Here is a 26,985-nt window from a genome sequence, read left to right as displayed (position 1 = left end):
GTATATCCATGTACATAAAGAATTAGAGTAACAACATCAGTTGACAAACAGCACCTCATGAGTGTAAGAGAAGGTTAAGTGGGAGTTTCTGTATTATTCTTACAACTTTCTTGGAAGTCTGAAAAGAGTTTCCAAATACATTTCTTTCACGTTTTAATAAAAAGAATAAAAAACTATAAGGAAAAATATTATACACTTGACTGTATTCTTTTCAAAAATCTAGTTAAAGACTATTTTTTAAGCAAACACATGCCACAGACTGGGAGGAGATATCTATAAACAATAAAAATAAATTTCCAGTAAGTATAATATAAACAGTCCCTAAAATCAATAAGCAAAAGACAAACAATCCAAAAGAAAAACAAACAGATATGAACAGACCATTCAAAGAGGAACTCCAAATAATAAGCTACTAAAAGACCCACTTAATATTTTATTCAGCTCACCATCACAGTCTTTTAGTCAAAACCAGCTTTAGTACTTACTAATAAGACCATTTCTTTTCTAGGAAAGACTTCATTTTTAAGCACTATTTAATTTTTAGAATGCATGCTGGCTGATTTTGTGCGTCAGCTTGACTGGGACAAGAGGGGTCCAGCTACCTAACAAAACATTATTTCTGTGAAAGTCCATGAGGGTGCTTCCAGAGCTGATTAGCGATGAATCCACAGACTGAGTAAAGAAATCCATCCTCACCAATGTGGGCAGACATTACCCAAAAAGTTGGAGTTGGGCAAATTCACCCTTTTCTTGAGCTATCTTCTGCCCTCAGACATGGGAGCTCCTGGTTCTCAGGCCTCCAGGCTCAGATAGGGACTTCCATCACTGGCTCCCCTGGTTCACAGGCCACTGGGAATACACCACTCTACAGACCGGGTAATTTCTCAGTCTCCATAATCACGCGAGCCAGTTCTTCACAACGAATCTTTCTGTATATATTCTTTTGGTTCTGCTCCTCTGGAGAATCCTAATACACTGCATGAGTCACTGAAGAGCAATCAGCTTTATGTGGACTGTAAGGGCCTCATAGTTCTCAAGGTAGATTATTCTATATAACTTCTAGATGTGACACTGCCGTTTTCAAATTGACTGCAGCTTCGAAGTAATTGTTACATTTTCTCAACACAGTATTTAAGATGTTAAAAAAGTTATAAAGAATAACCATCATTTCTCAGCCCCACCACCCAGATTAAGCCCACATTGTATTTCTCCCAGAACACATCTCTAACCTCTATTATAACTCCTTGCCAGAGGTAACCACTCTGTCAAACTGCCATCTGTCATTACTGTGGATTTTTAAATCGTGTTTGTGTGTATTCCTAAACAGGTCATTTTCATCCACTCCTAAACAGGTATCTTCATCTTCACTGGTAACCAGGAAAATGAAAATTAAAATTAGTGAAATACCATCTACACATATTAGAATGGAAAAAACATTAAAGTGTAGCCAGATACTCAGTACAAAGTAGAGCTTAAGGAACTCTGGCACAAGGCCACTCCAGTAATGGCTCTGGGTGTCCACAAAGTCAGTATCATTACTATATAAAAACAAAGAAAAAGGACAGAAGACCTATGATCTGTTGGCAGCCCTCCATACAACACAGGCCTGGAACAGGAGCCCACGGTCAGCCTTCTACATGGAGAAGCTTCACTTTAGCCCAGGAGGGACAGCCCCACTCAAGATAGAGCACCAGGTAGTCAAGGTGCTGTGTTCAGTAAAGACCCCTTGGGAGCCAAGGGTTAGAATGACAGAGATCGGCACAGGCAGTCAGGTGAAGCACAGTGTGCACGTACCTGTCCCAGTCCTCATCAGCAGCTCTTCTTCTCCATGACCGTTCCGCGCCAGGCTTATCAAACTGGTCAAAGTCATCATCTATGAGAACAGTCCATTGAAGTCAGTTTTACTAAGTTAAAACAGACACAATGCAAATAATTCAAACACTAAAACAACTTTTTTAAGGATTCCTGACTTGACATTTCAAATTACAAAAGTTTCATATGTAACTATCACAAACACTTTAGCCATTTTCAATAATGAAACATCTTTAAAAACACAAAGCTATCCAAGAAAACCAATTCATTGAATATTGTTGGACATGAAAAATCACTAATAGGTTTTCAAAAAAAACCCACAAATGTTATTAAAGTGTTTTTTTTTTAATAAAATGGGTTTTGAATGTTTTTTTACTGCATAAAAAAAATGTGATGTGCTAAAAAGTTGGAGACTTTTATAATACTTTTTGTAATTGTCACACTTTTCCAAATCATGGAAAGCTAAGATCCCACTTAAGCAAAATAGAGATAATGCAGAGACGTGCTGAGCAACGGAAGTATAAGCACACATCTAATTCCAGGTTTTCTAGTAGCCACATTTATAAAAGGTAAAGAGAAACAGACGAAACTTTAACAGGCCGTATTTTAACAATACATTTTATTTAACATAGTATATCCAAAATATTATCACAGTATGTATGGCCAGGTGTGGTGGCTCATGCCTGTAATCCCAGCACTTTGGGAGGCTGAGGCAGAAGGATCACTTGAGGTCAGGAGTTTGAGATCAGCCTGTCCAACACAGCAAAATCTCATATCTACTAAAAAAATACAAAAAAAAAAAAATTAGCCAGGCATGGAGGTGCACGTCTGTAGACCCAGCTATCCCAGCTACTTGGGAGGCTGAGGCACGAGAATCGCTTGAACCAGGAGGCAAAAGTTGCAGTGGGCCAAGATCGCACCACTGCACTCCAGCCTGGGTAACAGAGGGAGACTCTGTCTCCATAAAAAAAAGTGTGTATATAAATATACATATAAATATATATAAATACATATATAAAATCATAGTGTATAATCAATACAGAAAATATTAACAGCATATTTCACATTTTTTCCATACTAAATGGGAATTCTGTACACACAGCACATCTCACATCTCAAAGTGAACAAGCCACATGCCAAGTGCTTGGTGCCATGTGTGACAAGTGGCTACCGAAATGGACAGTGAAGAAAGAGCAATGAAGAGCAGAGCCCTTTAGAGGCCTGTTTCTTTTTCTGTAAAAACGAAGCTATCATCTACTTCATACATTTGCTGCAACATTAAATTGGACAATGTATTTTAAAATACAAGAACTGACAAATGGTGGCACCTGACAAAGTTATTTTTATTCCTAGTAAACAAAGAATTGAAATTAAAGGTTTTCATCTCAGACAAACATACAAGCAAAGAAATTGCAGCACATAGATCTGTCTCCCCAGAAAGAGTCTAGCCTAGGGGTAGGTGGTTGGGGTAGGGAGGGCCAGATGATATAAAGCCTCAGAATTTTCCCAGCCTGGAGCTGGAAATCAATCAAGTTCTACCGAAGTAATATATCTACTCTTACCAAATACTACTGATATAGTTTGAACATACGTCCCTGCCAAATCTCATGTTGAATTGTAATCCCCAGTGTTGGAGGTGGGGCCTGGTGGGAGGCATTTGGGTCCTGGGGGCAGATTCGGCACGGCTTGGTGCTGTCCTCACCGTAGCCAGTGAGCTCTCTGGAGACTGGTTGCTGTGAAGTGTGGCGCCCTCCCTACCTCCGCTCACTCTCTTGCTCCTTCTTTTGCCATGTAAGGTAAGTGCCTGCTCCTGCTTGGCCTTCCACCATGAGTAAAAGCTCCCTGAGGCCTCCCCACAAACTGAGCAGGCACTGACGCCACACTTGTACAGCCTACAGAACCATAAGCCACTTAAACTTCTCTTCTTTATGAATTACCCAGTCTCCAATATTTCTTTATAGCCCTGTGAGAACAGCCTAATATAACTAACTACCAAACAGAATGAGGGCTTTAACAAAAAAAAAAAAAAAAAGAAGCAGAAACAAAGAAAAGAAAATTCAAGAATTAAAGACATTAAAGAATTAGTAGCCTCAAGAAGTTCCACTTCCAATATGACAGAACGAGGAACTCCATGGGTCCTCTCTCTGTGAGCCTGGTGAAAACTGTTTTATATAATAACCACTTAAAGTCTCTAAGAATAATTCTAAAGACATACAACAAATGAAAAGACACTTATTCCAGAAATCTACCAAAAATCTGGCAAGAATGGAAGCAAGAATTAATGGATTTTAAACCAGGACTCACCCCTTTTCATCCTCGAAACAGTAATGCTAAGATTCCACTCCAGACCAGTGCAACCAAGAACCCAGGACACCCTCCCTCCCCACTCAGCTCCCAGCTTTTCACATCCCACCCCCACCTCCCCGTTGTTGAGGCTGAGTTCTGGGTGAGTGTGAGCGAGAGGGGTGGGCTCCTTTCTTCCACTCAGGTCCCATTCATGGGACAGACACTGCTGGGTCCAGAGAACCCCTGCCCTGGGTCAAGGGCTGGGGGTCCCCCACAAAGAAAGTCAAGTTGAGGAGACCTGGGGCTGCTGCCTTCCCCCAGTTCCCAGGCACTCAGCTCCTAAGGCAAGGGTATCACCCAAAGACTGGTACACCACTGTCCATAGCCACAGCACAAGTGCTGTGGCTCAGAGAGGTGGGGGATGAGGAAGCGAGTGCTCCAAAACTCTCCAAAGAAACTGACTTCAAGTCAAACAGTGCTCCTAGAAACAGTGAGGGAGAGTTCTGGTGAGAGCTAATTGGGAAGAGAGTAGTAAAAGCAGCTGGAAATATGGCCAGAATGTAGATGAGCTGCTGTGCTGGAGAGAAATGGGGACACAGACAGGTGAGCAGGGCCTCTGCTTGGGTCAGAACAAATCTCAAACACTAACATGGACACTATCCATTCAAAGGAGCCTGAATGTGATGGGCTCAATTTATAAAGCAATTTATGCCCCAGAGCATTACAGAAGGTGTACTCAGAGAGAGACAATAAAAGCCATGACAACCATCCCAGGGTAACTGTGCATGCCCAAGGCTGTGGTCACTGCAGAGCAACATCAAAAGCTTCGAGGGAGGGGTGAACACTTCATTAAAATACCCCAGCCAGTCAACAAAGGAGTAAAGAAGCAAATAACAGTAATAAGCCCAGGGGTGGGAGAACAGGGAGACCAGCACCCAGAGTTGCTACAACGTATTATCTAAAATGTCCAGACTTCAACAAAAAATTACAAGATATGGAAGATATGGAAGAAACAAGAAAGTATAACCTATAATCCAAAGACAACAAAAAGCAGGCAACATAAACTCCATGTGAGAGGATCAGGCGTCAGATTTCACAGAAAAAGATCTGTAAGTAGCCATTAAAAATATGTTCAAAGAATTAAATGAAACCATGATCAAAAACCAAAAGAAAACATGATGACAGTGTCAGGTCAAATAAAGAATATGAATAAAGAGACCAGGCGCACTGGCTCACATCTGTAATCCCAGCACTTTGGGAGGCCAAGGCAGGTGGATCACTTGAGGTCAGGAGTTCGAGACCAGCCTGGCCAACATGGCAAAACTCCATCTCTACTAAAAATACAAAAATTAGCCAGATGTGATGGCACACACCTGTAATCCCAGCTACTCGGGAGGCTGAGGCAAGAGAATTGCTTGAACCCAAGAGGCAGAGGTTGCAATGAGCTGAGACCACACCACTGCACTCCAGCCTGGGCCACAGAGCAAGACTCTGTCTTTAAAAAAAAAAAAAAAAACACTTTGGGAGGCCAAGGCAGGGGGATCACGAGGTCAAGAGATCAAGACCATGCTGGCCAACATGGTGAAACCTGTCTCTACTAAAAATACAAAAAGTAGGTGGGTGTGGTGATGTGTGCCTGTAATCCCAGCTACTCAGGGGGCTGAGGCAGGAGAATGGCTTGAACCGGGGAGGCAGAGACTGCAGTGAGCGGAGACTGCACCACTGCATTCCAGCTGGCGACAAAGTGAGACTCCGTTTCAAAAAATATATATATATATATACACACACACACACACACACACATACATAGAGACACACAAAGAGACAGAAATAATTTTAAAAAACCAAATAGAAATTCTGAAATTGAAAAATAACTGAAATGAATTCATTAGAGGGGCTCAGTAGATGTGAACTGGCAGAAGAATTAGCAAACTTGAAAACAGATCAACAGAGATGACATGATCCAAAGAACAGAAATCAGAAAATGAAAACTGAACACGGCCTCGAAGAAATGTGGGGCCATGAGGAGGCACAACAATATATGTGCAATGGGAGCACCAGGAGAGGACAGACAGGAGTAGGAAAAACTACTCAAAGAAATAATGGCTGACAACTTCCAAAATGTACTGGAAAATATCTATACATCCAGAAGGCTTGACAAACTCAAATGATAATAAACTCAGAGATTCACAAATGCACACAACATAGTCAAAATGTTTCAAAGCCAAAGACACAGGAAAAAAACCTTGAGAGCACCAAGACAAAAATGACTCATCACCTACAATGGAACTGCAATAGTTGTTTGTCAAAACAGAAGTAGCCAGAGGCTACTTCGCCAGATGACCTATTCAAAGTGCTCAAAGAAAGAGACCTAAATCCACCAACGCGATCTTTCAAAAATTAAGGCGAAATAAAGACATTCACAGATGAACAAAACAGGAAGAAATTTGTTTCTAGCAGAATTGCTTGTAACTGTTGAACTGTGTCCCCTAAAAATATACACTTAAGTCTTACCACTCCTTCTGCCACCTGTGAATGTGATTTTATTTAGAAACAAGGCCAAGCATAGTGACTCATGCCTGTAATCCCAACACTTAGGGAGGCCGAGGTAGTTGCTTGAGGCCAGGAGTTCAAGACCAGCCTGGGCAATATATCCAGATCCTATCTCTACAAAAAAACTTTAAAAATTAGTTGGGTGTGGTGGTGTATACCTGCAGTCTCAGCCATTCAGGAGGTTGCAGTGGGAGGACTGCTTGAGCCCAGGAGGCAGAGGGTGTAGTCAGCTATGACTGACTCACTGTAGTCTAGCCTGGGCAAAAGAGCAAGCCCCTGTTTCTAAAACTTAAAAAGTTACTTACAGGTGTAATCAAGTTAGGATGAGATCACACTGGATATTAAAGAGGGCACTAAATTCAATGATGACTGATATCTACATAAGGAGAGGGAGATTTGGGTACAAACAGACATACACAGAGGAGAAAGGTCATGTGAAGCCAAAGACTTGAGTTATGCTGCCATAAGCCAAGGAATGCAGGAAGCCACCAAAAGCTGGAAGAGGCAAAGGATTCTCCCCTAGAGGCTTCCCAGGGAGTGTGGCCCTGCTGGTACATTACTATGGACTTCTGGTCTCCTGACCTGTGAATACATTTCTGTTGTTTTAATATATCCAGTGTGTGGTATACTTAGATGTACAGATTCTATCTTTTATCTATATATTTGTTTATGAATTTGGCAATTTTCAGCCATTATTTCCTCAAGTTTTTTTTCTGTCAATTTCTTGCTCTTGTGGGTCTCCTATGTGTATATAAGTACACTTGGTGGTGTCCCATAGGTCTTTTAGAATCTGTTCATTTTTATGCATTATCATTCTGCTCTTCCAACGGGATCATCTCAATTGACCTTCAAGTTTGCTGATTCTTCTGCTTGCTCAAATCTGCTATTGATCCTCTCTAAAGAGCTCACTTTAGCTACTGTACTTTTGAGTTCCAGAAGTTGTTTCCTTCTAATAATTTCTCTATTACTATTCTCTACTTCTTCATATATCACTCTCCAGATTTCCTTTAGTTTTTTGGTTCAGTTTCCTAAAACACTTTAAGCATATTTAAGAAGGTTAAAGCATCTGTCTAGTAAATCCCATGTCTGGGTATCCTTGTGGGTGGTTTCTATTTCTTTTTCTCCTACGAATGTGCCATACTTTCAGGCTTCTTTGTATACAATGTAATATTTTATTTACTATTTACTATTTAAAACTGGATATTTTGTACATTGCAATGCAGTAACTCTAGAAAACAGATTCTCCTTCCCCAGAGTTGCTGCTGTTACACAATGAAGGTTGCTGTCCATCTGTTTAACGGCTTTTTAAAACTACTATTTATTATATTCCTTCTTAAGTGTGGTCACTGAAGTCTCTCTTCTGTTATCTCCCTAATCAACTAGTGACCTGGTAGATTTCCTTAAATGCCTGCATCCAATAAAAAGGAAAAATGAACAAAGCCGAAAGAGAAACTGCTTCAGCGGAGGGGGACGAAAATAACAGAGAGAGCCTCTGTACCAGCTCATCAGTGATGAAAACCAATGTTAAGCTCTCAAGTTCCAAAACGGTTGCTTCCAACAGTTCTTGCCAGGTCAATAGTTGTTCCACTGGAAGGACCGGCATCTGGAATCTCCCACTTGGATTATCTTCTGTCACGTCACAGACTGGCAGAGTGGATTAAAAACAAACAAAGAGCCAGGTGCACTGGCTCTCACCTATAATCTCAGCACTTTGGGAGGCCAACGCCAGTAGATCACGAGGTCAGGAGTTTGAGACCAACCTGACCAAGATGGTGAAACCCCGTCTCTACTAAAAATATAAAAATTAGCCAGGCTTGGTGGCGCATGCCTATAATCCCAGCTACTCAGGAGGTTGAGGCAGAAGAATCGCTTGAACCCAGGAGGCGGAGGTTGCAGTGGGCTGAGATCACACCACTGCACTCCAACCTGGGCGACAGAGCGAGACTCCATTTCAAAAAAAAAAAATCCAACTATATGCTGCCTATTAGAGACTCACTTTAGACCCAAAGACACTAATAAATTGAAAGTGAAATGATGGAAAAAGATATTTCATGCAAATAGTAACCAAAAGGCAACTGGCACAGTTACACTAATACCAGATAAAATAGATTTTTAAATTCAAAATTGTTTCAAAAATTAAGAATACTGTATACCAACCAAAGGGTCAATTCATCAAGATATAACAATTATAAACATATATGCCCTGAAACAGAACACCAAAATTTATGTAGCAAATGCTGACAAAAATGAAGGGAGAAAGAGACTGCTCTACATTAATATCGAGAATTCAACACCCCACTCTCAACAAATATGAAATCCAGGTAAAAGATTAATAAGGATACAGAGGACTCAAATACTATAAATCAATTAGAACTAACAAATACAGGGTACTTGGACCAATAAGTGCAAAATATACATTATTTTTAAATGTACAGGATGCACTGTCCCTGATAAATGTTAGGCCAAAAAATAGTTCTAATGAATTTAAAAACATCAAAAGTCATGCTTCATGAAAACAAGAAGCATTCCCTATCAATGAAAACATAACCAAATTCCCAATATTTTATAAGCTAAAAATCTGGTTTGTGGCTAAGACACAGTGAAGGAAATAGTAAGTACTTAATCACAATCATCCATGGCAGACATTGCTAATTAATTACAGCATCCACTGGGTACAGTGGCTGGAGCCTGTGGCCCTAGCTACTTGGGAGCCAGAGAAGGGAGGGAGCCAGAGAAGGGAGGATTGCTTGAGGTCAGAAATTTGAAGCTGTAGTGTGCCATGCTCGTGCCTGTGCATGGCCACTGCACTCCAGCCTGGCCAAAATAGTGAGACCAAAAAAAGAAAAAAGGAGGAAAAAAAAGAACATCCAATTCTGCTGAAACCAGAACATCTTTTTGCCAGGCTAGCTAATAGCAATCACCTAGAAACCTTGCAGCAAGTACATAATCCCCGGCCTCCTCACTGATTTTTGATTCTGGGCTCTTTCTGCTTTTTAAAGCTCCCACTAATTCTGACGGACAGCTAGGGTTAGGAATCCCTGTATTCATCTCACACTGTCCATCAGTGCAGGATCTCCGGAAGGAAATTTAACTGCCATCGTGCTACACAGCACTTTCTGGAAATTTCAGTTAAATACACAAAAGCCAAAATTAGAAGCCAGGATCATCAAAAATAATTAAAGTAAGTATTTTCCCAAAGGAGAGACACCATAAAACAGCTAAGGAAAGTGGCTGTTGAAATCATTCCAAAATTGGAGAATGCAAGATAAGCAGAAAATATGAATAGAACTGAAGGGTCGTGAAACCTGTATTCTTCACAACTATTTCTTGACCACATAATATATGCCAGGCACTGTTCTAGACACCTGACATACAAAAAAAAAAAAAAATCTTCACCCTGTGTAGGTTACATTCTAGTAAGAAAAGACAAACAGTAATCCCAATAAACTAATATATGGTACATAACTTAAGGTCTTTATTGGAAAAGACTAGAGCAGGAGGGTAAAGAAGACAGGAAATGAGGTAAGGGTCAGCTGGTACAAACTGGGCTGACTATAATTTTAAAGACAATAGAGTAAAACTTAAGAAACAAACCAGTATTACATGTTAATGCAACATATTTTAATGACAAAAAGTCTATAAAACAAATATTTTTTACAGTTTTCCAAAACTCTTTAACGTCTGACTTTATAGAAAACAGCTGAATTCTTCTATCTGCTTCTGCATTCAATCTCCTGTGATATATATTTTTTTTCCTGAGACAGAGTCTCATTCGATATATTTTTTGACTGAAATACATGAAAGAAATCCGACTCCAAATAGATACGTAGTTGTAAAAAGATGTACTTTGTCTTTTCAAACAATTTCAGATATTCTTCTTTGATACTACACTAATAATCAAAAAGTGGCCATTTCTTAAAGATTGGCTGCAATGCAGAATCTGAAGCCACAGCAATGAATATTTCATACTCTCTTATGTTGAAGTACAAGCGTGTCTTGCATTGTTATTGGATCTTTAACCATGATTTTGTGCCACCATGCAGTGGTCATTTTGAAAACATTGGTTCCCTGTTTTATGTAGTACTCCAAATGCTAACACATTTCATTATCCAATATACAAAATCACAATGGTTACTAACATCACCAATCTCATCAGGAAAGTCTTCAAGTGCTGGGAAGTTCTCAAGCTCACAGTATCAAATACAAGTATTCCAAAATTCTCATTTTTGTCTGAAAACTTACATGTTATCATTGGCAACAAATAATGTACACTGTTTTACTTGAAGTGACAGGCTCACTTCATTTTCAAGAATCTATCTGCCAAGCACTAAAATCTGAATAACCACAGTCTGTCAATTGTCCTTTCAAGTAAAAATGATGTTCTACAGAAGAAATAAGAAAAGCCAGCGCACCTCACTATTAAATTGAACAAGTACCTTTTTTTTTTTTTTTTTTTTTTTAAAGAGATGGGGTCTTGCAGTGTTACCCAGACTGGACTGAACTCCTGGGTTCAAGTGATCTTCCTGCCTCAGCCTCCAAGTCGCTGAGAATACAGGTGCACACTACTCTGCCAGCTAGACAGGCACTTTTCCTGAAGACAACTGTTATACTTCATGATGAAACAGAAGTCCTTTATGTATATGCTTCCTATTTGTCACAAATATTTTTTAAATGCACTCTAGGATCAAGATTTAATTAAATACTTGCCACTGCCTTAACGCTAAAACACCAGAAATGTACCCACCATTACTTCTGCAACACTGATGCAAATGTCAGCAAGGTAAAAAAAAGGCAAACTGCCTTAATAACATTATGAAAATAGTCTGACTTCACAGACACTCTGAAACAGCCTTGGGGACTCCCAAGACTTTGAGAAATACTGTTCATCATTGAGTGAACAAAGGTAGTATGTACAAGGATGTTCATCAAGAAGTGTTTTATTAATAGGAAAAAGCAGAAATAAACCAAATGCCCAACAAAAAAAGCCAGAGCAGAGAGGTCAAATAAAAGTATAGTCATGTAGTTACGTATTAGGCAGCAATAAGAATTTTAAAGTCAAACTATGTTTCCTGACATGAAAAAATATCCCCAATAATATCATGGAGGGGATCATACAATATGGTATGGCCTCTGTGTATGTAAAATATATGTGTACACGTGTGCCCAGGATATAAGCCAAACTGCTATAATGGTAGTTATCTCTTCACACAGAATTATGGATTTATGGTCCTCTTGATTCTTCCTTAAACTTTTAAAACACTCATTTATTAACGTAATAGCTTATCTATACTAGACTAATACACAATCATTATGAAATATTATTGCAATACCTAAAAGCACAAAGATATTAAAATCATCCCAAATTTCTCTGATAAAAACAATTGTACAACTAGGAGAACATCACCACCAATGTTTATCCGTGCACATAGGTGAACACATAATGTGTGGACAAATAAAATTATTAAAACAGCATAACATATAATATTTTTAATGAAGTATTAAATTTCATATTACGTAAATTTATCAGCAAAAAAGCAAACGAATTTAAATTAACGGAATGACTGAAATTTGAGTAAAGATTCCAAAACAAAAAATACATACAAAGTGATGACGGCTGGGGAAAATCAAGTTTGGTTTGACACACCAGGTAATAACTGAGATGAAGGCTCATAATGACTATATTTTTGTCAAGTAGATGGGCATTCCAGGGAAATAACAGCACAGAGGCTAAGAAGTGCTCACCAGCCTAGAGCACAGCGAGGAGTTCAGGTAAGCTGACATACTCATAGACAGAAGTAGTCAGAAAAGAAAAGGTGAGGAGGGGGTATAGCTCAGGGGTGGAGCACTGGACTGCAGACCAAGAAAAGAAAAGGTGGTAAAAATGTGGGGCATTACTAGAAAAGCAACGTGAGAAAGCTATACTTCATATGCAACACAACCCCAGTTTAGAAAGGGTAATCTAGTAGCAAGAAGCAAGAACTAATCAATCGCTAAAACATCAACAATGGTAAAATAAAATAACTACAAACCAAGCATTAAGGAAAAAAATGTGGTTAGCATCGCAGCGAAGAAACAGAGGGGAGAATAAGACAAATGCACGAACTAGAAACTGACAATTTAGAAATTCCAAGGCATGTTGACTGACTGAAAATAACAATGAAGGAGAAGTCAATGAAAACATCAGCATTTTGAGTCTGGAATATTAGCTGTGGATTGACGGATACATGTGCTGGTTTGTTTGAGGGTGGGGTAGAAGTTAATTAGTTTGGTTTTTAAAATGCTGCATTTGTATTATTACACTTCACTCAGCCATCTTTTGCAATATTTTTTAAAAGTTTGACTTGCTGACTGTACTAAATTGCACAATCATACTGCAACACCAACAATTCCATTCAATCCTAACACTAATCATCTGGAGTTAGGGCAGGCCCCACAGATTAAGGACTCAGTTTCACAAAGCTGCCCAACTTCAGATGCCAACTGCAACGAGGTGCCCAGGCTACTCACACTTATCCCTGGCTAAAAATGCTGGGGTTATCACACCTCCCCCCATTGCTATTACTATAACAATTCACAGGACTCAGGAAAACACTGTACTCACTATTACAGTTTATTATAAAGGATACAAATGAAGAGCCAGATGAAGAGGAACACAGGGCTAGTCTGACGGGTCAGGGTGCACCACCCTCCCAGCACGAGGAGGTGCTCACCAACGAAGAGGAACACAGGGCTAGTCTGACGGGTCAGGGTGCACCACCCTCCCAGCACGAGGAGGTGCTCACCAACTCAGAAGCTCCCTAAACCCAACGATTAAATCACTGACTAATGGTGATTACAACCAATCTCCAGCCCCTCTCCCCTCCAGGGAGGCTGGGGGTTGAGGCTGAACATTCTAACCCTCTTAACATGGGGTTAGTTTTTCTGACAAGCCCCCACCCCAAAGCTATCTAGGGCCCCCATCCCCGCTATAAGCCATCTCATTAGCATAGAAAAGATAGTAAATTCGAAAGGTTTCCAAAGTTCTGCCTAGGGAACCAGGGCAGAAAAAAATATTCATTTTTTAATCATACCACAGCATCCCCCAAAAGGGCATGTCCATCAGAACCTTAGAATGTAGCCTTATTTAGAAATAGAATCTATGCAGATGTAATGAGTTAAAATGAAGTCATTCTGGAGTAAGACTGGCCCCTAAATCCAAGGACTGGTGTGGCAATTCCATTTCGGGGTATACACTCTAAAGAACTAAAAGCAGATACTTGAAGATGTATTAATATACTCAGGCTCACATTAGTATTATTTACAATACCCAAAAGGTGGAAGCAACTCAAGAGTCTATTGAAGGATATATGGCTTTAAAAAAAAAAAAGTAGCATAGATAGCATAGATACACAATGGAATATTATTCAGCCTTAAAAAGGAAGTTCTGACACATGCTACAACACTGATGAACCCTGAAGACATTGCGCTAAGTAAAATAATGACTCAAAATTTATAGGGCAAGCTATCACAAGAACCCTGTACAGCCTCTTTGTATTCTTAATATATTCTGAGTCATTTCCCTGTTTTTCTTTAGAATACAGACAAAACCTTTTTAAAGTTCCAGTTCATAGCAGTCATACTAAATATAAACCAAGAAGAAATGTGTCCACATTAGTCCAGCGTATCCATGAAAGCCAAGGGGTAAAAGATTAACTGAGCAAAACGAAAGAGGTCAATGCCCTCCTTACCTGGAAAATCTCCTTCTAAAGGCTAAACATTGTACAAGACATTCCATTTTAACAGGGGCATCAATTTTCCTTCAAGACTGAAGATAACTACCAAATTTCCATAATTCTCTATCATGCAGCAATTAGACATCTACAGTTACAAACTTTTACTTACCATTCTATTTCTTCTTCATTTCCAGAATCCTGGACTTGGATTAGACACCATATAGACTATTAGCTTGGGATAGAGTTCTAGCAATTAGCTAATCTAAGGGTCAGCAAACCAAAGCCCATGGGCCAAGTAGGGCCTGCCACCTGTTTCTGCCCAAATTTAGCTACCACCCATCTATATAAATAAGCTTTTAATGGAACATAGCTATTCCAATTTAGGCATATATTGTCTATGTCCATGGCTGCTTTCGAGGTAAATGGCAGAGTTCAGTGCTTCCAACAAAACCCATCTGCCCTGCAAGCCTAAAATATTTACTATTTGACCCTTCACAGAAAAAGTTTGCTGACCTTTGTATCCCAAAGGTTCTCAACTTTCTTTCTCCTCAGTATCACACTCATGTCTAGTATGTTCCTAGTTCAAATCACTAGTAGTCAAAATTCCTTATTTTATAGATGAAGAAATCCAGATCCTTTATTTAAATATTAACTAGAAATCAGGTAATGTCCAATAATTTCTAAGTGAACATATGAGCCTTACAGTATAACTATTAAGTTCTGAGTAGCCAAGCCAAATTTTCAGAAAGCGTTCCTACACCATGTTGCTTTAGAAATAATTTGTAGTCACTGTTTTAAAAATCTCTTATGTTGTTACATGGGCCCCAGGACAGGTTCTCCCTAAAATGAACTTTTTGTTTATGAAGTATAGTGCTCATTGGTCATTTGTCTTTCAATGAACTTTCATCATTCAGGGTTTAAAAATCAATTATAACAGAAGTCCTGCTTGACACAAGATAGAACCCCTTCTATTATGGAAGTTATAAAGGCTTGCTCTATCAACGTGGGTAGCCAGGAAGAGACAAATGAGCTGAGTTCAGCCTCCTGGATGTTCCCATTATGACTTAAAATCTACAGGAACTGACACTCATTTCTTTTCCCAGGAACCTAGACCCTCTGTTTTTTTGTTTGTTTGTTTGTTTGTTTTTGTTTTTTTTTTTTTTGGTGAGACGGAGTTTCCCTCTGTTGCCCAGGCTGGAGTGCAGTGGCGCAATCTCGGCTCACTACAATCTCCACCTCCCAGCCTAGCCATACAGCCTTCTAAATGGCTGAGTTTAAGTTTAAGGGATGAAATGTCAAACAAAGGGGAGAAAATGTTGTTAAAAACTTCTAAAATGAAAAAAGGTCACATAAAAATGATTAGGAATCAGAATGTCCTCAGACTTCTCAAGAACAGATCTAGATGCCAGAAAACACAGCAATACCACCAAAAATCTTACAAAAATGAACTCAAATCTAAAATTCTGAACCCAATCAAAAACCACCAATCAAGTTGTGAAAATTAAAAGTTCCTTCAAACTGAGGAGTCTTAGTCTCAAAAAATTTACCTTCAACATACACACTTAAGAAGCTGTGGGTCAGGCGCAGTGGCTCATGCCTGTAATCCTAGCACTTTGGGAGACCAAGGCAGGCAGATCACCTGAGGTCAGGAGTTCCAGACCAGCCTGGCCAACATGGCGAAACCCCGTCTCTACTAAAAATACAAAAATTAGCTGGGTGTGGTAGCATGTGCCTGTAATCCCAGCTACTTGGGAGGCTGAGGCAGAAGAATCGCTTGAACCCAAGAGACGGAGGTTGCAGTGAGCCGAGATCACACCACTACTACACTCCAGCCTGCCTGGGAGACAGAGCAAGACTCCATCTCAAAACAAAACAAAACAACAACAACAAAAAAGAAGCTATGGCACTGCTTAACTCTGTATCAATGTGGAAATCTGAACATAAACAATAATTTTTCTAGGAAAACCTAAATGATCGCAATTTACTTTCCATCTTACAAAACTAAATAAATCAATAATAATACAGGAAATTGAAAAGATAACTTTTTTAAAGGGAACCAGACCCAAATGGCTCTGGAGAAAAGAGTTCTTCCACAGTCAATAAGAGATTTTTACACTGTCCCAAAAAATTTCACAACTCATTCTAAAAACCAACATATCATAAATAAAAGGGCAGCACAAATGTACACAGAAATACCAAGGAAGAAAACAGTAAGTCAGTTTCCCTTATCATCACAAATAAATCCTAAAATGAAATCCAACAGTATATTACAAAGAACAAAATGTGCAGATCAAGATTTTGAACCCCAGAATGCATGCTTAGTTCAGCACTGGAAATCTATCAATACACTACATTAAGAGATGAAAGAACAGGGGAAGAACTCATAATCACAACAGACGCAGAGAAAGCATTTCGCAGCTCAGAGGCAGCAGTGGGGATGGCAGTCAGTGTTCCCGGTGCAATGATGCTAAAGGGGTCAATAAGAACCTGCCCTCAAAATACTGTGATTGTGCATTGTGACCTGTCCGGTGGTTCTCTGAGGAATCAGCTCAGAGATACCGCCTCAGAACTCTCTCAGGGCTAGAGCAGCATCCCAGGCAGTGCTTGTCAAAAGCATTTAAAGACATCCACTAACCAGGATCACCTGGGACAAGGGATGATGGACAAAGTAAGCAACACACAAACTGAAAAGCCTGGGAAAGAAGAGGCTGAGGAGGAAAACATGAAGGAATGAGAGTGTTGAGGGCTCCCATGTATACTGGGAAATCTAGAAGACAAGACCATGCACACGCTGAAGGCTGGGCACGTGCTCAGAAAACAACTTGAAAGAACCCTAGATTTAACCTCTGGCTGATCTTTGCGCTCCACATATGCAGGAGGTGAGGCTAAGGAGGGGGTGATAAGTGGCCTGCATGAGCAATGAAGTAACCTCAGCTACCTGTAAGCACAGGAGTTTTTGTTTGTTTTTTGGTTTGGGTTTTGTTTTATTTGTAGCTCCAGACATTTGAGGACATCTCCATCAGATCACTGGTACAACACAACGGAGACATGGGTGACCACAAGAGACAAGAAATAGAGTCTCTTTTCATTTGGCAAGTCATAAAAAACCAGACAACTGAAGCCCACAACAAGAAACAGCAAACCCAGAAAAGGGGCAACATTGTGACTTCCCAAATTTCCACATCACAATATTTAAAATGTCCAATTTTCAGTCCCAAAACTGAGGGACTGAAAAAATAAAGTTAACATGATTTAATCAGTTACACGGGTAAAGCATGTGGAATTGACTTACATTAGGATACAATTATAGATAATTTTTCAGAATCATACAGAAAACATTCTTTAATTCATTCCCCAAGTACTTGTTTAACACCTGCTATGTGCCAGGAACATTTGGAATGCGTGGTAAAACAGATGGCATTTTTTGTCCTCATGAGGCTTACAGGCTACTGTGGGAGGCAGATTTAAAAAACAAGTAAATAAGTAAAGAAAATTACAAATTAAGATAAACGTTCTGAAGAAAACAAGGGTGCTACAGGTGAAGAAACAGGAAAATATTGAAATTATCCAGTCTAAGGAGCAGGGGAACAAAAATAAACAGAGCCTTAAAAAACAGGGGGACATCATTAAAAGTACCAATCTATGCATTACGGGAGTCCCAAAAGGAGAAAACAGAGCACCAGGAAAAAGAATTGGAGAAAAAAATAAAAAGCTTCCAAATTTGGTGAAAGACATGAACCTACATAATCAAAAAGTTCACTACTCCAAGCAGAATAAATTTGAAGACCCACACCGAGACACATTATGATCACACTATCAAAAGTCAAAGACAAAGAGGATCTTGAATAAACCAAGAGAGAAGTGGCATGTCATGTACCAAGGATCCTCCACAAGATTAACTCTCATCAGAAACTACGGAAGCCAGAAAGTGATAGGATGAAATATTTAATATGCTGAAAGATAACAATTGTCAACCAAGAATTATTTATCTGACAAACTGCCATTCAAAAAATTATATCCCCAGGTATGACCACCTAAGGGACTTTGTCATTAGTACACCTGCCCTACAAGAAATGCTAAAAGTACTCATGGCTGAAATGAGAGAGGCTATTTTTTCCCCACTCCTCAAACTCCCTTGATTGAAGCTAAGAAATTAAGCATGAAAGATTTTCTTGAAGGAAAAAAAAAGAATTAAATGGCTATACACACATAATTATCAGTATGAAAATATCTCATTTATCAGCACTATTAGTGATTTAAATGCTCCAAAAATGTCCTGCCAGGTAAATTTTACCTGTTGAAGTACTAAAACTTGTTTCACTTTCACAATTTCGAATGAAAACCTTCTGCACCATGCTTCATACTTTCCTGCCTTACTACATACTGACACAGTGGAAGGAACACTGAACTAGAAGTCAAAAGACCTAAATTCGAATCTACTTCCCTTTCTTAACAGGTGGCTGAACATTTCTGGGCTAGTTAACTCTCAAATGTAAATTAAGATAATTGGTTTAGTATCTAAAGTCTTAACTCATCCCAGCAGTGTATCTTGCTATAAAATTTTACCAGCCTGGGGTTTGAAATACACAAAAGCGGATACTAGATGATGGGTATGTGGGTTCATTATTCTACTACTGGGTGTGTTTGAAATTTTCCATTAAAACTTTTTATTTCTAAGAATCGACTAGAAAACAAAAAATTTACAAGCACCCATTTTTTTTACCTCACCTATAAAATTAGATTAGCTAAGGCCCAAGAATGCTGTTGTAAATCTTAAGCAAGATAATGAACTCACCAGGTTGGAGGCTTTTTACAATTTGTGTACTGATTTTTTATTTTATATTTTACAAGGAAGCACTGGAACTAAGAAGATCTTGAAACTCATTAAACTATTTGTTCCTTCCCCAAAAATGCCATGTTTTTGCCTTTATGTTTTTGTTTTCATTCTCCAATAAATACCAGTTGTCATTCTCTCTGTTATTAGTAAGGATAGCAATTCCATTCCTCTATCCTTACTACTTGACTGCAATACCAAATGACTCCTCTGAAATGTATCATGGCAGGGCATGGTGGGTCATGTAATCCTCGCACTCTGAGAGGCTGAGGCGGGCAGATCACTTGAGCCCAAGTTTAAGACCTGCCTGGGCAACACGGCAAAACCCTGTCTCTACAAAAAATACAAAAATTAGCCAGGCATGGTGGTGCACACCTGCAATCCCAGCTACTCAGGAGGCTGAAGTGGGAGAATCAACTGAGCCCCGGAGGCCAAGGCTACAATTAGCCATGATCATACGACTGCACTCCAGTCTGGGCAACAAAGCAAGACCCTGTCTCAAAAAAAAAAAAAGTAAAAAATAAGCAAACACTCCTACAGACACTTTGTGGTACCCATTTTGGCTATCCAGATTATGGATAGCCAAAAAAGCCTGTTTATCTGGATTACATTCAGTGATATTACTATTTTACTATCCAGATTATGGATAGCCAAAATCCATTTTATCCAATAAATATTAACCACTTACTATACAGGAGACCAGTGATTTTCAAACTGACAATCTTGAACATTTTGTGGGTTGTGAAATTAATCTAGGCCACAATCAGCATTTTACTGTAATGAAATAGAAAACATTAGAGTGCATGGCATAGTACGGACCAGCATTGTTCATGAAATTTTTTTTAACTTTTATGTATGTACTAAATCACAATGTCAATCACATTTCTGTGGCTGCCATTTTAAAAAGTTTGAAAGCCACTGTGCTAGACAATATGCTCAAGTGAGCTGCCAAATAAGCTATCTGTAGCTATCAATAAGGTATTACCAATGTAAATATTTCTCTAAGCTAACATGATTTTAATCAGTTACACAGGTAAGTCACACGGAAATGACTAACATAACAGGATATAATTATATTATTTCCTATTTGTAAAGAAAACATTTCATTCTTTTTTTTTTTTTTTTTTTTTTTTTTTTTGAGACGGAGTCTCGCTCTGTCGCCCAGGCTGGAGTGCAGTGGCCGGATCTCAGCTCACTGCAAGCTCCACCTCCCGGGTTTACGCCATTCTCCTGCCTCAGCCTCCCGAGTAGCTGGGACTACAGGCGCCCGCCACCACGCCCGGCTAGTTTTTTGTATTTTTTAGTAGAGACGGGGTTTCACTGTGTTAGCCAGGATGGTCTCGATCTCCAGACCTCGTGATCCGCCCGTCTCGGCCTCCCAAAGTGCTGGGATTACAGGCTTGAGCCACCGCGCCCGGCCAACATTTCATTCTTTAATTCATTCACCAAATGTCTGTTGAACACATGCTATGTGCCAGGAACACATGGAATGCTAGTAAAACAGGCAGCATTTTTGTCCTCATGAGGTTTACAGGCTACTGTGGGAGGCAGATTTTAAAAACAAGTAAAAATGAAGAAAATTACAAATTGAGATAAACATTCTGAAGAAAACAAGGGTGCTACAGAATGAAGAGAAGAGAGGCACAAGAGCAAGAGACAGACATTCCTCAGATAGAATGAATTCTCAAGGAAAGCCTCCCTTCATGAGACCCACTGGATTAGGAGTCAGCCCTGGCAAGAGGGGACAGAACAGTCCAAGATGAACTTCCAGGATAAGGGAAACAATCACACAACATGCTGGTGGGGTAGGCAGGGACTAAGTCATATAGAACTCACAAACCTTGGCAAGGAGTTTGGTTTGAATCGAAGAGCAAAGGGAATTCTGGCACTCGTGACAAAATGGAAGGAAAAACTCCAAAGCATCGTGAATAAAGCCTACTTATTCTTCTAAAACAGCAATTCTCAAAACTTCTGACCTCAAAATTATTGAAGACCCAAAAAACCCTGTTTATCTGGATTACATTCAGTGATATTACTATTTCAGAAATTTAAAATGAGAAACGTAAAGGAATACACAAGCATATATTCCATTAGCCATCAGCATAACGTCTTCAGATATTATTTAGCCTCTAGAAAAAATACAAATAACACCTTAGTCTTTCTAATGAAAAGAGTGTTGACCCAAGAGTTCCCAGATTACACTGGGAATGCTGTAACACAAGTAATTCCGACCCCCAGAAAGATAGGTGAGCTATATATTTTTAAATCTTAATTAGAAAGTCTCAGACAGAACACGCAAACATGTATTTAAACTGAAAGAAAAGTGGCATATAACAAATCAAATTGCCAGAAGCGACATTCCTACACTTACTCTTCGTAGTTTCGTTTTTTTCATTTTGTCAGGCAAACGTTTTGATAGTTGGGCCAAAATTCCTAAACAGGATGACTGCAACCTAACCATCTGCTAGCATTTACTAAAACATACTTCTCGAGTATACACTAGACTAGCTTTTCAACGTTTCAATGGTAAGAACTAATCCCAAATGCTTTTGTTATCCATATTTTACCATCTTTCCAAAGTTTTCAAAATAATCATTTAAAACGTCACTTTCAAGTATCTCTCCCCATGTTTTTAATTCACCTGAAAGTAGTTTTACCTACAATTTTTTAGAGATAGGTTTTTCATCAATATTGTTCATGCTTGCAAACAAGAGAAACTATCCAAAGGAACTGACTCAGTATCTAAACCTTTTGTGTCACGTTTTCACTTTTGCAAGACGCAAATAAAACGCTAACAGGCTTTTATTAGACAACAAATAAGTTAATTTAAAACAGGGATTTATTAAAGACTATGTCTCAAGAAATCTCTTTCCAAAATGGCCTACTGTCGCACATTCCTACACACAGGTGAATCTTTTCACCTGTTATGTTTTGGTAATGGGCTTGAAATCAATCTAAATCTGTCAGGATGGCCCCACAATCTTAACCACCCACCCTACAGCGACCTGACCCGCTCTCCCTAAGTGACACTGTCGCGGTGGGGGGGGCGCGGGAGCGCTCTACTAGCCACAGGACACAAGGCCGGCTTCGGCACTTAATGCCCGCCGACGCCAGAGATGCGCCTGACACTTTAGGCAGCCTTGCAAAGTAGAGGACACACGGAAGTTCACAGGTAAGTACGATCTGCACAGCGGAGAGGAGGAGCGAGCCAGGGATAATGACAATAGGGAAGGAAGGCGGGGGAGAAAACTGAATAGGCCGAACACAAAGACAGTCGGAGCCGGGGAGAGCCTCGTCCTCTCCTAAGCGGGAAGGCCCGCCGGCCAGCACCCCCGCCCACCGCGGCTCGGCCCTGGTCCCCCGAGCCCGGCGGCCTCACGTACCTCCGGCGCCTGCTCCTCCGCTCGCTCCCAGGGCGGCCGCCATGGCACTCGCGGGGCCCGGCCTTCAGCCTCGCCCACCAAGCCAGCTGGTGGGCCAACGTGCCTGGTCCGGGCCCGGGTACTGGTGGCGGAGGACAGGGAAGGGAGGGGGCTGCAGGAGGCAGAGGCGAAGCCGGGCGTTTCGCGGTCCACAGCTGCCCCTTCGCCTCCGCAGGAAGAAAACAACAAACTACCGCAACATGGCCGCGGGCCCGCGCCCGCCGCGGTGCACCCTGGGATGATGGAGGCCGGGAGGCGGGCGGGCGCCAGGGCCTGCCCCCGCCGAGGCTGTAGCAGCCCTGAGGCCGCCGCCGAGTTTCAGACGGGGCGCGTGCAACACAAACACCCGGCAGCCACCTCCGCCCGGCTCCTGAAACCCAAATGTTTGAAGCAGGGCGGGGACGACTGCTGGCCGTAGGTCGATTCCGGGTTCAGTCGTAAGGCGCTTTGCAGCAGTCGGCAACGCGAAGCTTTACGGCAGCCGGTCTCCCGTTAGGAGTTGGGGAGGGAAGGCCCAGCGTACGGTCCCCGGTCAGGGGGCACTTAACTATCGTTTCTGTGCCTGGACAGTAGGAGAGTGGGGTCTGAATGAGCTGCAGTAGTGAACGCCGACGGCTTGTGTTGAAGGCAGGAAAGGGTGCGCACAACTCTGGCAGGTGCTTCTGCGAGCTGGGATGAGCGCCGCCCGCCCGGTACTAACGTGCACGCGCACTCGTGTGACTCCCACAAGCCCCCACTTCCTACGACCCGAGAGGCTCCGGACCCGCGACCCGGGACCCCCGTCCCTTTCCCCGCGCCTGGCTGGGCAGCGGGCAGCGCCGGGCCCTGGTGGGCTCTGCCCCTGCGCTTTGCGGCCCTGAGAACAAGACATGAGCAGGACCGACAGCGCCCCGCACGCGTGTCTGAGTTTTCGTTTTTGAGCAGTGAGAAAGGTTAAGAAACGAAGGCCTCATACGTGACGTAAAGGAAAGAGTGCTGGGTGGTCAGCTGTGGACGAAAGGGCTCAGGGATTTTGGGGTGTGGGGCCCGGGAAGGCGCGTCTGAGTGGCCGCAGTCGGGGAAGGGGGTTAACTAAGTACACACCAGCTGCAAACATTGATTCCATATCGATGAATGAGGGGCTGAGGTGAGGCGTGCTGACCCAGCAATGAGACTGGACAGGTAGGCAGGGGCCAGGATTCCGGACTTTGGGACGTTTTTCTGACTCTGGGGGGTCTATTGAAAGATTTTAGGAACAATTTACATGATAAGATTTGTATTTTAGAGAGGTGACTAATACAACAATGTAGAGGACCCTGCAGTGTGGAGAGGCATGAAACTGGAGGTCCAATGCCATGAGGTAACCAAGATGACCATACAGAAGATGCATTGGTGGAGGGGTGAAGAGATGGTAAAACGGTACGTGTAATGAAATGCTGGTCAGGCGCGTTGGTCATGCCTGTAATCCCAGGACTTCGGGAGGCTGAGGCGGGCGGATCACGGGGTCAGGAGATCTAGATCATCCTGGCCAACATGGTGAAACTCCTTCTCTACTAAAAATACAAAAATTAGCTGGGCGTGGTGGCGCCCGCCTGTAGCCCCAGCTACTCGGGAGGCTGAGGCACAAGAATCGCTTGAAACTGGGAAGCGGAGGTTGCAGTGACCCGAAATCACACCACTGTACTCCAGCCTGGCGACACAGCGAGACTCTGTCTCAAAAAATAAAATAAAAATGCCAATGGTAGAATCGTCATAGCGAAAAGAATATTTACGGTAAAATTATTCAATTTGTGTATGTTTGAAATTGTAATTTTTTATCAAAAAATAAACATTCCTGGATGAATAGCTAACGTAAATAATACCTAAAATAAAAATCAGGAACGTTTTTAAAAATAATTATTCAACTATGAGAAATCACTCCCCAAAAAAAAATGTTTTGCAAGCAACGCATTGAAAAATGGTCTCTATTAGCACATTAATACATCCATACTTAAATGGCTTGAACTCTTTATCACCTTTCATTATTTTTTGAACTGTGGAGGATGGCATGCTTAACTCAGAAAATATTTTTCAGGATAATTCAGTGGTGATCTTGAGAAGAATTCCACAAAAAACAACAACAGATTAACAGATGAAACAAGCTCATAGGCCGCTTCACACTGAATTTCTCTAGAACAAGAATCTATAAAAATTTTTTTCTTTTTTGAGACGGAGTCTCGCTCTGTCGGCCGGGCTGTAGTGCAGTGGCCGGATCCCAGCTCACTGCAAGCTCCGCCTCCCGGGTTTACGCCATTCTCCTGCCTCAGCCTCCGGAGTAGCTGGGACTACAGGCGCCCGCCACCTCGCCCGGCTAGTTTTTTGTATTTTTAGTAGAGACGGGGTTTCACCGTGTTAGCCAGGATGGTCTCGATCTCCTGACCTCGTGATCCGCCCGTCTCGGCCTCCCAAAGTGCTGGGATTACAGGCTTGAGCCACCGCGCCCGGCCTAGAATCTATAAAATTTTTTGATCAAACACCCACTGGAAAAATTTTTGAACATGGACACCCAGTATTTGAAGTTCTTGGTAAATTACTGTGAGTAAAGATTTAACCAACCCCTTTTCCTTATCTGTGAACAAATTTCAGTTTGTGTTAACTTTAACTTGCCATGGAAACCTTATGAAGGCAGAATGTTCATTGTGGTATAAAACAACATTGGTTGTAGGCCAGGCGCGGTGGCTCACGCCTGTAATCCCAGCACTTTGGGAGGCCGAGACAGGAGGATCACTTGAGGTCAGGAGTTCAAGACCAGCCTGGCCCACATGGCAAAACCCCATCTCTACTAAAAATACAAAAATTAGCTGGGCGTAGTGGCACATGTCTGTAATCCCAGCTACTCGGGAGGCTGAGGCATGAGAATCACTTGAACTCAGGAGGCGGAGGTTGCAGTGAGCCAAGATCACACCACTACACACCAGCCTAGCTGACAAGAGTGAAACTCCATTTCTAAATAAATAAAAAAAAAAATTGCTCGTGGTAAAAATGACCTCTGACTTGTATTGTACACTGCCTCTGGCTTGAAAGTACTGAATAATCTTAAAACACCTGGTGGGAAGCCATACCTTTAGCATCTGTTACGGTCTTAATTGAGTGTGGGAATCTCAAAGATAAACTCAGGGAACAAATACGAGAGATACTGGTTCCCGCCTGTCAAGGACTTCCAAAGCAAGCCCACACCCATATTGGTTTGCACCTGATTTGCATTTGGGGAGCCAAAGACTATAGCTCTTCCATGCCTGTATGGAGGACGGTGAAGTGTGTTTCTTCTCAATCCTCCAAAGTGGAGCTGCTGCCAGGTGTAGCATTATGAGTGTCAGGGGCTAAACCTAAGAAGACTACCTAGTGAGCACTGCAGTTTCATACATATCCTACTGGAAATCTTAAAAGCAAGCTTGGCTTTTTTGTAAATAAAGTGAATATAGAAGTCTTTTTCGTCTCTCAGTAATGATGAACTGGAAATTCTGTTCCCCTGCTCCTACAGAACAGATTCTGTGGAAAACATTTTTTTGTTTTATTGCTAGGTTTTAGGAATAATGTTTCCAAAGGATCAGGAAGGAAGCAAAACACTGGGCACAGTGGTTCACACCTGTAATCCCAATGCATTGAGAGGCAATGCACTTGAGCCAAGGATTTCAAGACCAGCCTGGGCAACATGGCAAAACCCCATCTCTACAAAAATAAAAATAAAAACTAGCCAAGCATGGTGGTGCATACATTTAGTTGTAACTACTCTGGAGGCTGCGGCAGAGCGATCATCTGAGTCCAGGAGTTCGAGGTTATAATGAGCTGTAATAGCACCACTGCATTCCAGTCTGGGTGACTGAACAGAACCCCATCTCTTAAAACAGCAAAAAACAAAAAAACAGCCAAAGCTGAGCAGTAAGTAGTGAGCACACGGGAAGTTCAGGGTTTCGCTGGGGAAGTCATCCCCATTCACACTGCTAATAGGAAACAAATTCTTGCACAGCTTTTGAGGAGGGAATCTAAACCCGAGGCTCCCAAGTTAGGCCAGAGATCCTGGAAGGGCTTTCTCAAATTGTCCACCTACATTCTTCACGGTTTCAGATCAAGCAACTATGGACTTAAAATCAAAGATCTCAAAATGCGTGAGGGAAGAAACCACTTTAAGTGAAAAATACAAAGTAGATTGAACTCCTAGGGACTTTAGTTATTTAAATTACCATAAAGGACTATATTTGAAAGGTTTAAGGAAATAAAAGATGAAAGAAATCAAGAACAGACTGTCTAGAGTAGCCAGAGAGTGCTTCCTTTTCTTCTATCTGAACAACGTCCTAAAGCCATTAGGCAGCACTAGTGGTATAGCAGGGCTGGGAGAGATGGGTAGGGA

At 41.3% G+C, this 26,985-nt stretch overlaps 1 protein-coding gene and 1 long non-coding RNA gene across 6 annotated transcripts in view; one reads left to right on the top strand and one right to left on the bottom strand.

Annotated features, from left to right (window-relative positions):
• The window catches only part of RBM33 (RNA binding motif protein 33), a 135,418-nt gene extending 112,432 nt beyond the window's left edge, over nucleotides 1–22,986 (bottom strand). For 3 of the 5 annotated variants that reach the window (XM_030932067.1, XM_030932068.1, XM_030932069.1), the window contains exons 1-2: nucleotides 22,581–22,986; nucleotides 1,795–1,873 (exon numbers count right to left, since the gene is read on the bottom strand). In XM_030932067.1, the coding sequence (XP_030787927.1) occupies nucleotides 1,795–1,873; nucleotides 22,581–22,623 (122 nt within the window). In that variant the 5' untranslated portion in view covers nucleotides 22,624–22,986. Of the gene's footprint in view, nucleotides 1–1,794; nucleotides 1,905–22,580 lie in introns of all 5 variants that reach the window. The other 2 variants (XM_010368155.2, XM_030932070.1) reach the window with 2 other exon arrangements.
• On the top strand, nucleotides 22,245–26,325 carry LOC115898214. The gene is made up of 3 exons (XR_004057895.1): nucleotides 22,245–22,369; nucleotides 23,884–24,017; nucleotides 26,159–26,325. It is a non-coding gene; the product is annotated as an uncharacterized LOC115898214 (long non-coding RNA).
• Nucleotides 26,326–26,985: the final 660 nt, after the last annotated feature.

This window comes from Rhinopithecus roxellana, chromosome 6 (genome assembly GCF_007565055.1).
Source record: "Rhinopithecus roxellana isolate Shanxi Qingling chromosome 6, ASM756505v1, whole genome shotgun sequence".
Classification (NCBI taxonomy): Eukaryota; Metazoa; Chordata; class Mammalia; order Primates; family Cercopithecidae; genus Rhinopithecus; species Rhinopithecus roxellana.
The sequence above is the reverse complement of the archived record's forward strand: the minus strand, read 5'-3'. Positions and strand labels throughout refer to the sequence as shown.